This window comes from Vitis riparia, chromosome 2 (assembly GCF_004353265.1).
Source record: "Vitis riparia cultivar Riparia Gloire de Montpellier isolate 1030 chromosome 2, EGFV_Vit.rip_1.0, whole genome shotgun sequence".
NCBI classification, from domain to species: domain Eukaryota; kingdom Viridiplantae; phylum Streptophyta; class Magnoliopsida; order Vitales; family Vitaceae; genus Vitis; species Vitis riparia.
In genome coordinates this window covers 13364183-13377838 of record NC_048432.1, presented here as the reverse complement: position 1 = coordinate 13377838, position 13656 = coordinate 13364183, and the positions used below count along the sequence as shown (strand labels likewise).

The 13656-nt window shown below is 35.0% G+C and overlaps 2 protein-coding genes across 3 annotated transcripts; both read right to left on the bottom strand.

The window, feature by feature from the left end:
* Window positions 1-773: 773 nt before the first annotated feature.
* LOC117929128 lies at window positions 774-8155 on the bottom strand. 2 transcript variants are annotated; one of them, XM_034849355.1, is made up of 3 exons: window positions 7815-8155; window positions 1274-1459; window positions 774-1103 (listed from the first exon to the last, which is right to left on the bottom strand). In XM_034849355.1, the coding sequence occupies exons 1-3, from the start codon at window positions 7930-7932 to the stop codon at window positions 1087-1089; spliced, it is 321 nt and encodes a 106-aa protein (XP_034705246.1). In that variant the 5' UTR covers window positions 7933-8155; the 3' UTR covers window positions 774-1086. The 2 variants fall into 2 exon arrangements, with proteins under 2 accessions (XP_034705246.1, XP_034705239.1); XM_034849348.1 differs by having other exon boundaries at window positions 1274-1466; window positions 7822-8149.
* A 3050-nt stretch (window positions 8156-11205) lies between these two features.
* LOC117904038 lies at window positions 11206-11989 on the bottom strand. The gene is made up of 2 exons (XM_034816569.1): window positions 11519-11989; window positions 11206-11399 (listed from the first exon to the last, which is right to left on the bottom strand). The coding sequence occupies exons 1-2, from the start codon at window positions 11850-11852 to the stop codon at window positions 11383-11385; spliced, it is 351 nt and encodes a 116-aa protein (XP_034672460.1). The 5' UTR covers window positions 11853-11989; the 3' UTR covers window positions 11206-11382.
* Window positions 11990-13656: the final 1667 nt, after the last annotated feature.

The following is a 13656-nucleotide window of genomic DNA, read 5'->3' as shown; positions in this document are numbered from 1 at the left end:
TATATTTATATTATTTAATTTTTATATAAAATAATTAAATAAGTAAAATAAATTTAAAGTAATACATAAAAAATAATATATTAACTTTATAGCTATTTTTTATTTTTCTTTCATTTTTTTTTATATTTTCTTTCTTTTACATTTTTCTTAAAATTTTCAAGAATGTGTCAAGATTTGAGATTACTTTGGAGGGCAAAAAGAAGCCAAAACTCCTTCATGGAGCCTTAATTTATGGAGGCACCTACCCCTCAAGGGCATGAAAATGGTTCAAATTTTATTTTTATGTATAAATTTCTTACAATGTGAGGGGAGGCACCTACCACTCAAGGGCAAAAAGTGGCTCCATACCTAAAATATAATAAAGTAAAAATTCTCATTGTTCCTTTTGAGTGACGAATGATGAGTGATGACTAGCCGTATCAAACTCTGATACTTGATAATTCCTCACTTTAGCTAGTATAATAATATCAAAATATAAAATAAATAAATAATAAACATTCATTATAATTAGGCTGATTATTCAGAGCTACAGATCTGAGATAATTGATTGGTAAAGAAACAAGGGTGGTCAGCTAGATGGATTGGTGACTAGACCAGGACAAAGACAGAGACAGAGACAAGAAATAAATTACAAATATATTAATTAATGAATAAATTATTCCTTGATTATCAACGTTGAATATTGTGATTATATATAAAAATCTGAAGTGAAAAGTTCAGCCATTCATATAGAGTATGCTACAAATTGGAATGACCCATTCACCATTGAGATCTTATAATATATATGTATATAAATATCAAATGTTACACAATAACAAGTGACTGACAGAGACACCATCGTATTATAACATCTAGTACAAACCTCATACACTTGCATACACCTTACAAGTAGAATTTTGATTATGGCATTTCGGACTTGATGACCTAGTACAGAGTCCTAATAGTTTCCCATAACACAGCCATTTATTTTGACAGCCAAGACACCTAGCACGGAACTGCAATAGCCTCCATATTGGACACAAATTAACCACCCATTATTTATTTATTCTCTCTCACCATTTGCAGCGAGCCGAACTAGTTCATCTTTTACGGAGTAGTTATACCTGCAAAATTAAGAAGAAAACCCGGTTAGCATATGCATTTGATCAGTAGTGTGCGTCATGTCTTTGCGTGTTTGAGACAGACATACAAAGAGATACGGGAGAGAGAGAGAGAGAGAGAGAGAGAGAGAGAGAGAGAGAGAGAGAGAGAGAGAGAGAGAGAGAGAGCATACTGCCACACTTGTAGTGACGAGGAACATTCCTTCCACAACCTTCAATGAGCCTCACCATTCGGTTGACATCCACAAGGGCAGCCAACTTAGGAGTAATCACAGGGCACACACACTCAATATGAGTGACCCTTATCCGCTCACAACAAGCTGGAGTGGGATCTTTGCCATACAAAATTGGTTTGCATGCATTAATTGTTAGAATTTTTATGTGTGGACTTACATAACTAATTTGATAATATCATAAATCAGTGTTAATTTATTTTTTGCATTGTGATCCATAATGGGACTGGACACATACTGTTGCTTGATTTTTTATGGGCTCACCCTAATTCACTTGACTAGCCCATTAAGTCAAGTCGTCCAACTAAAGTGTGTAATGTGCAATATATATATATATATATATAGAAGTCTGTGCCTTTTTGGAGCAGCTACTCTCTTTCTTCTTTTTGAAGAGCACTCCCGGCAACACACGCACACACTCCACTTTGGACTGAATTTTGGGAGACAAGGGAAGAGCTCATTGATCGTTCATCCTCGGAGCATCACGCACCCGGAAAGCAGATCATTGGACATCAAAGGGAGCAGAAATGGCTTCCCAAAGCACGAACCAAGGTAACGGACTGAATTTTGCTATTAAATGCATGCTTAATTGTCAACATGTGATCCTATGCAATTTAAATTCTCATCAATTGGTATCAGAGCGTGCATGATTGACATTTGAGCTGCAATTTTGGATTAATTTTTGTTTTCCCGTTTTCTGGTTGCGGAAGACAATTTTTTGGGGGTTTTTTCATTTGGTGTTAATTCTTGGTTTTCAAGCCCGATTGAGGTTGGAAACTTGTAGAGAATATTGTTTGGAGCAAAACCCATCAATTTTTGTGATTTTTGGAGCTCATTTGATGATATTACGAAAATTAGGGCTTGTTTGGTTCTTGCTTTTATGAGGTTTTTTGTGCATTTTTTGGGTTTGGATTGAAGAATTGATGTTTGAGGAAGGATATCTAAGTTTTTTTGTCGAAAAATGCGTGAAATTTTGGGTGAAAAATTTTTCTTTTTCTTCTTCTCCAGAACCAGGTCGTGCTCAGCGGGGAAGAAGATGAATAGTAGCATGCTGACGTCATCATGACGTCATAAAAAGAAAAACAAAAAAAAACAAATTTTTTTTTTTTTTTTTTTGTTTGCCTTGGTATTCTTGGATTGATTATGCATATGTTAGAATTATTATGCAATTGTTAAAATTGACTTTATTGGGACAATTATTATAATTATTGGTTTTATGGTATATTTTTTTTATTTTGTACCAATAATGTTGTCTAAGGTCAATTTTGTTAACTATTTGAATTTATTGTGGCAATTTATAACACTTGTGTGATTGCCTATCGCAATTCCAAGTGTGTCAAGTTGCACAAATTGAATATTTTAGTTTATCATGACAATAGTGAACATATATATGGTTGCCTATCGTGACCCTATATGTGTCAAATTGTCTTTGTTGAGATTCTTTAACTCCCACATTTAATCGCTTTATTATTGTGATTACTAAGATTCATACGGGTATTGTAATTGTCCTATCGATGATAACAATGCTTGGTAGGATGCTTAGATTGGTGAAGGAAATTAATTGTATATTATGAACCGTACTAATTTTCTTTGCCATTTCGGTAATAAAATTAGTACATCTTGGTTGTAATATTTAATTAGTTGTCCTTACCGCCGTGGAATTTTCAAAATTCCAAGCTATTGCTAAATTGAGAAATTATGGAAACTAGCAAATGCATGATATTGTAATAACATGCATACTGTTGAATTTTGCTATTTTCCAGCTACCAGGAATCCTGATATTTCTCTGCAATTGTCTGCCATCAAACCTCTTACTGGAAATAATTTTGAAGAATGGTTTGAGTCCTTTAACGTGCATATGATTCTGCAAAATCTGGACTTGGCTTTGAGGGTTGATGAGCCAAGTAAGCCCACTGATGTGAGCTCTGCAGATGAAAAATTATTTTATGAAAGATGGGAGCACTCCAACAGGAGTTGTTTGATGGTGATGAAATACACTATGGAAAAATCTATCAAAGAATGCGGGCCAAAGACGGAAAGGGCCAAAGACTTCTTGGAATATGTGAAGGTCAATTATACCAAAGTTGATAAGGCAGAAATGGCAACTCATTTGAAGCTTCTCACAACTACTGTATATGTCGGAGTCAGTGGGGTTAGAGATCATATCATCAAGCTAAGGCACTACTTCAACAAGGCAAATGAGATGAAAGTGGAGTTGGGTGAAAAATTTTTGAAATGGTTGATACTTGAGTCTCTTCCTGTTTCCTTTGATGCAGTGAAGTTGACTTACAATGCCTTGAAGGAAGAATGGACTCTGGAGGAGTTGATGTCCATTGTAGTGCAACATGAAGTCTCACTGAAGAAAAATGAGACTCGCCCCCTTGCTCTTGTAACTGATCAAGCCAGTAATATGAAGAAAAAACCTCCACACAAGAATTTTGGAGGCTCTAAGCAGTTCAAGAGAAAAGGGAATTCAAATCAAGGAACCTCAAATGCATCAGCTTCTTCTAATACTGCAAAGAGTGAGAAATTCAAGGGGAAGTGCAACTTTTGCCATAAGATTGGCCACAAGCAAGCTGATTGCTTCAAATTTAAAAATTGGCTAGAGAAGAAAAAGAAAGAAGATGACAAACAGAAGGAAGCCGTCAAATCATGAAGAATGTGTGTATATGGGTGACGGAAGCAAAGTGAAAGTGGAATTTTTTGGCATGATAAAGCTGAAGTTGATCACAGAAAGTTTTTTGTTGTTACACAATGTGGCTTTCATACCCTCACTTAGGAGGAATCTGATTTCTGTATCTTCTTGGATAGACATGGTTATTCTTTTCACTTTGGAGGTGGAAAAGTGGATATTTTTTTGCAACTCAGTCTTAATTGGCAATGGTGTTTTGTTTGGAAATCTTTATAGTCTCAGTTTGCATCATGGTTTATTATGTGATTCATCTTCTGTTAATTCTGTTGTTGGTTGCAAGCGTGCTAGAATGAATTTGAGTTCTTCCATGTTGTGGCACAAGTGCCTAGGTCATATTTCTAGGCAAAGATTAGAGAGATTGGTGAAAGATGGTGTGCTTTCTAATCTTGATTTCTCAGACTTCGAAACTTGTGTTGTTTGCTTAAAGGGGAAGATGACAGCAAAGACCAGAAAGGAGAAGATTGATAGGTGTGGAAGTACTTTAGATTTGATCCACACAGATATATGTGGTCCTTTGTCACCAACTGCTTTAGGGGGTTATAAATATTTCATCACTTTTATTGATGATTTCTCTAGATTTGGTTATGTTGAACTAATCCATGAGAAATCTGACTCCCTGAATGTGTTCAAAGCCTTTAAGGCTAAGGTGGAGTTGCAGTTAGGAAAGCCCATTAAAGCTGTGAAGTCTGATAGAGGTGGTGAGTATTATGGGAAATATGATGAGACTGGACGGAATCCTGGACCTTTTGCTAAGTTTCTGTTGGAATGTGGCATTGATGCGAGATATACATTGCCAGGCACTCCTCAACAGAATAGGGTTGCAGAAAGGAGGAATCGCACTTTGTTAGATATGGTGAGGTGCATGTTGTCCAATTCCTCTTTACCAGAATTTCTGTGGGGTGAAGCCTTAAGGACTGCGGCATATATTTTGAATCAAGTGCCCAGTAAGTCTGTGCCTAAGACACCTTATGAGCTATGGTCAGGAAAGAAACCTAGCCTTCACCATTTCCATGTTTGGGGATGTAAGGCTGAGGTTAGGCCCTATAACCCACAGTCAAAGAAACTTGATCCTAAAACCATTAGTGGTTACTTTGTTGGCTATTGCATTGGATCAAGGGGTTCCAGATTCTATTGTCCATCTCATACCACCAGGATCATTGAATCAGACAGGGCTGTATATTTTGAGGATGAAGTTAATGCTGATTTAAATTTTGTGCCTCGTGAGATACCTTTTGGAGAAGAGCATGTTGTGATTCCTTTTCCTATATCTCATGTTCCAAATATGGATGTTCCTATTGTCCAACAGCAAGCTACTAATCAAGGAGAGCATGGTGATCAAGTGGAATCCGGCCTTCCTGTAGATGATACTGTTGTTAATGAGATTCCTTTGAGAAGATCACAAAGGGTTCGTAGGCCGGCTATTTCAGATGATTATATGGTTTATTTGCAGGAGCATGAGTATGATGGTTATGATGCTTTTGATCCAGTCACTTACCAAGAAGCAATTCAATGTCCTCAATTCATATCTTGGAAAGAAGCCATGGATGATGAAATGAATTCTATGTATATGAATGGTGTTTGGGACTTGGTTGAATTGCCACATGGTTGTAAACCAGTTGGGTGTAAGTGGGTCTTTAAGACCAAACGTGATTCTAGCGGGAAAATAGAGAGATATAAAGCTAGACTTGTGGTTAAAGGTTATAGTCAAAGAGAAGGAATTGATTTCAAAGAAACCTTCTCACCTGTATCGACCAAAGACTCTTTTAGAGTGATTATGGCCATAGTAGCTTATTTTGATTTGGAGCTACATCAGATGGATGTCAAGACAGCTTTCTTGAATGGTGATTTGGATGAGGAGGTGTATATGGAGCAACCTACTGGTTTTGTAGAAGTTGGAAAGGAAGATTTAGTTTGCAAGCTCAATAAGTCCATTTATGGTCTTAAACAGGCTTCGAGGCAGTGGTATCTGAAGTTTGATAAGATTATCACCCAAAATGGCTTTAATGAGAATACAGTTGACAAATGCATATATTTGAGGGTCAGTGGGAGTAGTTACATATTTCTTGTTTTATATGTTGATGATATACTACTCGCATCAAATGATCCTGACTTGTTGATTGAGACAAAGCACATGTTGTCAACCCATTTTGACATGAAGGATCTTGGTGAGGCTTCTTATGTCTTAGGCATAAAGATTATTCGTGATAGGGCTAATGGAGTGTTTAAATTGTCTCAAAGAGCCTATATTGAAAAGATATTGAAGAGGTTCAATATGCACAACTGTAAATCTACTAAAGCGCCAATTGTGAAGGGTGATAAATTTTCAAAGGCTCAGTGTCCTCAAAATGATGATGAGAGAGAGGAAATGAAGACCATTCCTTATTCATCTGTGGTGGGCAACCTTATGTATGCTCAAGTATGTACACGCCCTGATATTGCTTTTGTTGTGGGCATGTTGGGAAAGTACTTGAGCAATCCTGGGAGTCAACATTGGAAAGCAGCTAAGAAGGTCCTTAGGTATTTGCAAGGAACTAAGGACTTAATGTTGACATATCAGCGTACCAGCTTACTTGATGTAGTTGGGTTTTGTGATGCTGATTTTGTTGGCTGCATAGATGATAAGAAATCCACTACGGGCTATATTTTTATGATGGCAAGAGGAGTTGTATCTTGGAAAAGTGTCAAGCAGACACTTACATCATCCTCAACTATGGAGGCAGAGTATGTGGCATGTTATGAGGCTTGTTGTCATGCTATGTGGATGCAGAATTTTATTTCAGCTTTGGGAGTTGTTGACTCCATTTCTAGACCGCTGAAATTATTTTGTGATAATTCCGCAGCAGTTGCTTTCTCCAAGAACACTAGGAGTATTTCTCGCTCCAAACATATTGATGTAAAGTTCTATTTTGTTAAGGAGAAAGTGGCAGAGTCTCTTGTTGATATTGAACACATGTCTACAAAAAGTATGTTGGCGGATCCATTAACAAAAGGCTTACCCATAATTGCGTTTCAGGAACATATATCTCAAATGGGGTTGTTGGAATCCTAGGTTGTATTAAGTTAGTGGGAGCCATTTTTTAGTATTGTAATACTATGTTATTGTTGAAAGGATTGCTATTGTTGTACATTTCCCTATGAATCAAGCAATGAAGCATATATGATTGCTTTTGATTATTTATTTCTGATGAGATTCTATGGGACATTGATTTATGATTATGTATATGTTGTGATGTTTAATTATGTAGTCCAAGTGGGAGAATTGTTGGAATTTTTATGTGTGGACTTACATAATTAATTTGATAATATCATAAATCAGTGTTAATTTATTTTTTGCATTATGGTCCATAATGGGACTGGACACATACTGTTGCTTGATTTTTTATGGGCTCACCCTAATTCACTTGACTGGCCCATTAAGTCAAGTCGTCCAACTAAAGTGTGTAATGTGCAATATATATATATAATATATATAATATACGTATTTATTTGTATATATATATATATAGAAAAGTGTGTGCCTTTTTGGAGCAGCTACTCTCTTTCTTCTTTTTGAAGAGCACTCCCGGCAACACACGCACACACTCCACTTTGGACTGAATTTTGGGAGACAAGGGAAGAGCTCATTGATCGTTCATCCTCGGAGCATCACGCACCCGGAAAGCAGATCATTGGACATCAAAGGGAGCAGAAATGGTTTCCCAAAGCACGAACCAAGGTAACGGACTGAATTTTGCTATTAAATGTATGCTTAATTGTCAACATGTGATCCTATGCAATTTAAATTCTCATCATTAATCGCTACTCTCCTCTCCTCCTTACAATCTGCCCCACTCACTGCTCCACACATCTTCACCTCCCACATACCCACCACTGCCACCACCATCACACCCCATGTCTTTCCTTTCATCTTACCTGCACCTACTTACTACTTAAATCTCTCCTCTCCTATACTCCTATACAGCTAGCACACTGAGCATAGCAACCACACCAAAGACCCCCCCGTATATATAGAGAGGGGTGTGGGGCTTGGAAGTTGGACAATACCAATTTTAAATTTAACGTGTTTTTGGGGTACCATTGACCTTCAATGATATTGGAGAAGCCTTCTAGGCCGATGGCTAGGGTTCTCCTGTCCATATGTGACATGTTGAATATCACTTGGGGGAGTCCTCATCCTCTATTTTCCAACGCGTAGAGTTGCAGCTTGATTAAAGAATTAATCAAGGAAGTTGCATTGAATTGTAAGATAATAATAAATTTGTTCTTATTATCGTCCTTGGTCATAGTCTAAAAGCTATAATTATAATATACTGTCAATAAATAATAATTTTTGACCTTGAAGAAAAGTAAAGCATAATTTATAGGAATCACAATAGTTATTTAAGAAAAATATTTTCTGAAAATATAAAAGAAACATGTGAAACGGAATACGTAATTTTTAAATGATGGACTTAACTACCATTAAGAGTAACCATAGTTGGGATTAGGGGGGCGGCCAGAGATGGGTCAGGGAAGGCATATACCCCTCGTACCTTCGGTTATTCAGGAATTTTTTGAAAAGTTGTAATAATAAAAAAGTAAAAAAATAAGAATATTAAATGGATTTTAAACGAGATTTATTTATTTTATTTGTTATTTAATTTATTTATTAAAAACTAAATGAGTAAGATCTACGTTTCTGAAGCGAATGGAAGAAAGACCCAAGACTTGGAGCAAGTGATGGGAGTTTTAGAGGAAGTGAAGCTGATTAGTGATAAGGGACAAAGTTCTTATTGGAGTTGAACTAAGATCTCGAACCTTTGGACGCTATGTTTGGTTCCGGAAAATGATAAGGAATGGAAAAAAAAATAACATGGAAAATTATTTTCTTTTGGTGACATGGAAAATACGAAGGAAAAAAATATATAAAAAAAATATCATAATATTTTTTTTACTATTTTCCAAAAAAAGAAGGTAAAAATTGGTGGAGGTTGAGAGGAACTGAAGCCGATTAGTGATAAGGGACAAAATAATGAGGAAAATAAGAGAAAAAAAGAAGGGAAAAATTGGGGGAAATTTTATCGGGCTGGTGGTATCCGCTTGCCAGAAGTGAAGGCTTTGCGAACGAAGGGACCGAGATCTTCATTGTTGCAGATGGCGGAGGAGAGGTGAAGTTGATCAAACTTCTCAGATGAGTCGCCGTCGGCTGCCGCCGGGACCACTTTGCGACGCATTTTCGACGACTGCATCGTTGTTTAACAGTTGGAGGCGGCGAAGGAGCAGTGGCTGCGGTCACGGACAGAGGCGATTTAGGGACCGAAGATTTGGCCTGGACAGAGAGGCGTTTTCACTTTCACTAAAATGCCACTGCAAATGTGGAGAATGACCCAGACTAGTAGGGCCTGGGACGGGTATAATGGTAAATTAATGGGCAAGATGTGATTATTTGACTTTGATGATTCCTCGACGGCGGCGTCACCGGATGTGTGTCCAAGTTTGGGACTCAGAAACACAAACTCTTGACGCGTCAAAATACAATTGGAACAACTGGCAAATTTGTCCTGTTCCGCCAATAATTCTGTAGTTTGGATTAAAGAATTATCAGGATCAATTACACCACAAAACCATTACAGATTTTGTTTCTAACTTTTTAAAAATAAAACAAGTGTACAACTAGAAATTATTGTTTTTCTATATTATAATTAAAATTAAATAATTAAATTAATTATGATTATAAATCAATTATCTTTTGAGGGTGAGTGGTGTGGATTTTTCTCACCTACTTTACCCTTGGATTAATGTAGTTTGTGATTAGATTAAGGCACCTTGTGGATTAATGCAACACTGAGGCCATAATAGATGTATATTTCTTTAGCAATGTATATAGAGGTCCTAAAGAAAGTGTATAAATACAATATTAATTTTCAGTATAAGAGCATAAATACAGTGTTAATTTGCTAAAATTTTGGTTGTTTGCGTGTGATTTCTAAGATTATTGAATTTGGTTTATCTAGACATTGTTTTTCACATAAATTCCTATGAGTAAGGAGTAATGTTTTGAGTTAGGATGTGGGTTGGTTATATGTTTTTACAATAGTTTTTCAAAATTGACTTTTAGAAAATAAGAGCATAAAATTTATTTTATTATTTAATAAATTGATAATCATCTAAGACAAATTATTTATTTTGTTTTCCTTCCATTTTTCCTTAACTTTTTTTCGTGGTTAATCAAACAAAAGAAAATAAATTCTTTTTTTTTTCCCTGAATTTTCCATAGACAAGCAAATAAGTGAAAAAAATTATATTCATTTCCTTAACTTTTTATTTCCTCACAATTTTCTTTCTATCACAATTTCAGAGAACTAAACATAGCCTATAAAGGTTTAGACCTATTTTAAAAAAATAACTAAAAAAGGTTTTTAAAAAAATAATACTTTTGTAAATTTAAAATTTTAAAAAGGTTAAATTAAAATTTTATTAACAAGTTATTAGGATGAATTCATATAAAATAAATTCAACTTGTCGGTGCATGACCAACAATGTGTTTTTGGACTAGTTTTCTCTTAGCAAACGGCAAACGTAACTACAACAAGGAGTGTGATAAGTGAACTATGAATATGTGAAAGCATACGAACGATGGAAGGAGACAAAAGTATGCAAAACAAAGATTGGGTTGGGCCATTACATTTATTATTCAATATTAATGAAAATAAATTTGTTAATAAATAGTTTTTAAAAAAATAGAATAAAAAGCTTAAGTTGATCTAACAACTTTAAGCCTAGGCCCAAAACCTGAAAAAGAACCCTATGGACCAGGCCCAAAACTGATTTGGAGGCTTAATGTTGGCCGACTTAAGCCCTATTTTTTGGGTTTGGATTAGGGTGGACCTATACACATCGGAGGGAGAAACTTATTTTGTGACTCACTATAAAGCTGTCACTCGAGCAAGTTGGTTGGGGTCCAGCAAGGGCTCAACTTGAATTAATAAATGCCTAGTATCAACCTCAACCAACCCAACCTCTAACCAACATATTTAACTTAAATCATTCTCATTTTTCCAGGAGTTTGACGGGTTCTTGAAATTGAACATTTTGATACCTAACATTATATAAAACATTTAAAATAATAGGAAAAATTAAAATATTTTAAAATAATTTTAAAAAAAATCCTAAAATCTATTTCAAAAGTAATAAAAAAATATCAATCACAACCATAAATTGGATTTATTATTCATTTCTCAGAAGGAATTTTTAACTTGTACATCTTGTAAACATTTCTTCTAACAATAATAGAAGAAAACCAATAAGCATATGAAACGTGTACATCTTGTAACCATATGAAGCTTATCTCTTAGCACAGTAGAAGCAAGACACATGTTCATGGGAAATATAGGCCTGCAAGATTTACAAAATTCAATGTTAATTAGTATGTACAGATATGGTAGAATGTCATAGCAACTAAATTAATATGAAAATCAAAAGTTGTGAAGTTGGGTTTCGGTTTCAGATCTTACTGCCACACTTGAAGTGATGAGGGACCTTCCTTCCACAGGTTTGGAGGATCTTGATGGCCTTGTTGATGTCTATGAGTGCGGCCAACTTGGGGTTGAAGGCCGGACATACGCACTCCCAGTGGCTCACCCTTATGCGCTGGCAACACGCAGGCGATGCAGGCTGCCCAAACACCACTGCCTTGCATGAATTGATGCCTAGCTGTCTTTCCTGCTTACACTGGCTGGGACTCAGGTCTGCACCTTCCACCACCCTCGCCATTAACATCATTCCCAGCAAGATCAGCACCCAGAAGGCCCATGAAGAACTACTGCATTTCCTCCTTATTCCTTCCATGTCTCACACTACCACAGTTGGATCCACAATCATTCATATAGGCACACTAGTGGGTGTGGAGCTTAATCATATTTCAATTCTGGCGGCTAAGACTTGCACCTTCAAGGAAGTTGAAAGTCTCTTATTGAAAAGAAAATGAAAGGTATGCAAGACTTGCACCTTCAAGGAAGCTGAAAGTCTCTTGTTGAAAAGAAAATTTTACCCTTTTTCAATTCTCCACTAATGATTTTGTCCCCCACTAGCCTTGGCTTATGAAAGAACCCCACTTTAGTCTCTTGGTTCCTTTTTGACTTACTGTGAGGACACCAGTGTTGTCTCCATCAAACCCTTGATGAGAAATATTTGATATATTCTTTAAATTGTTTCCTCGATTTGCTTTAATTCCATGATATGCCATGCTATTCCCTTTCAAAATCGAACTCACTTCTAAATAATATCCATTTAAAGGGGCAACTCAGATGTCTAGTATTACTGATTTGTCTTATGGTGAAACTTCATCGTGGGCGGCTCATACTTTTTCAAGGCAACCATTTTGTGTATGGGAGGATAGAATTAAAGGATATAAAACAATATATTCTTTTAACTTTTTGTGCGTAGTGGAGGAATGAAAAGTTGTCATTGATTGTATTTTTCTCACATTAATATCAGAGCTTAAAGTTAACTAATAAATTGAAAGGTACAATACTCTCCTTCCCCTTTAACTGTCTTTAAAATTTTAAATGGCTTCAACGAGTGAATCAATTATTTAGGGGAAAAAAAATTGTCATGTCTACTTGACTGAGAGTAGAACTTCACTTTGGTAGCTATAGCTAGCTTTATGTTTCTTCACCTATTTTGCTAAGTTTTTTTTTTTTTTTTTTTTTTAAAATAAAATAAAGCAAAGTAAAATAATGTTGAAAATATAATTCAATCAAAGAATGATTATCTTGTACTTTTTTTATTTGAAATATCGTATGGAATTTTTATCTTAGCTTGGTTCCCTAGAATGCCTTAAGGGTAACTAAAAAAACCTCTTCTTTATACATTAAGATAATTATTTCAAAAAATTTAGAAATTTCTTTTCAATTTAAAAAAAATGAAAAATGTTTGGAGTGACCACTTATTTTTGTTTTATTTTTAAAGAAAAAAATAAAATAAAAAATAAAAACCCTATATGTGACTCTTGAAGAAAAAATAGGTATATAAAAAATCAAGTTTTTGGATGATTTATAATAATATTAAAAATCTCTAAAAATATTTTAATTTAATCACTTGATAATAAATGTTTCTTATTGAAGATGAAAATAATAAAAAAAAAAATTTTAAAAAAATTGTTTAAATTAAATATTTTGAATTTTTAAAAAAATATTTTCAATTATTAAAAAAATAAAACCATGATTCATCTTTAAAAAAATAAATATAATTTTTCTTATAAAATATATTCATTAATTTTAATTTTTATATAAATATTCATTTCCTATTTATTTGATATAAGTTTAATATTCATTATTCATTTTTTATCATTATAATTTTCATCAAATTATTTAAAACTCAAATCCCCACCAAATACTCATTATCTACTTAAAAAACAAATACATATTATTTAAAACTCAAATCCTCGTCTCTGTTTGATACCCATAACCCTCATCCACCAATCAAACACCTATCTCTCTCTCATTTCTCCTCTAAACCCACTAGTCTCAAGCAACTCCTTGGTAGACCCACTTTCTCTCTTCGCCCACTTCTATCAACCACCTCACTGTCATTTTTCGTCGATAACAGCGGTGTCGGAGTCCGACGACTTTGCCTCCTCCTCATGTCACTC

Bases quoted from the DNA above. Each gene is read 5' to 3' on its own strand.
- LOC117929128 (XM_034849355.1), bottom strand. From the start codon at position 7,932: ATGAAAGGAAAGACATGGGGTGTGATGGTGGTGGCAGTGGTGGGTATG. The intron at 1,460-7,814 runs ATGAGAATTTAA...TAACAATTAATG, and splicing joins GAGGAGAGTAGCGATTAATG to CATGCAAACCAATTTTGTAT.
- LOC117904038 (XM_034816569.1), bottom strand. From the start codon at position 11,852: ATGGAAGGAATAAGGAGGAAATGCAGTAGTTCTTCATGGGCCTTCTGG.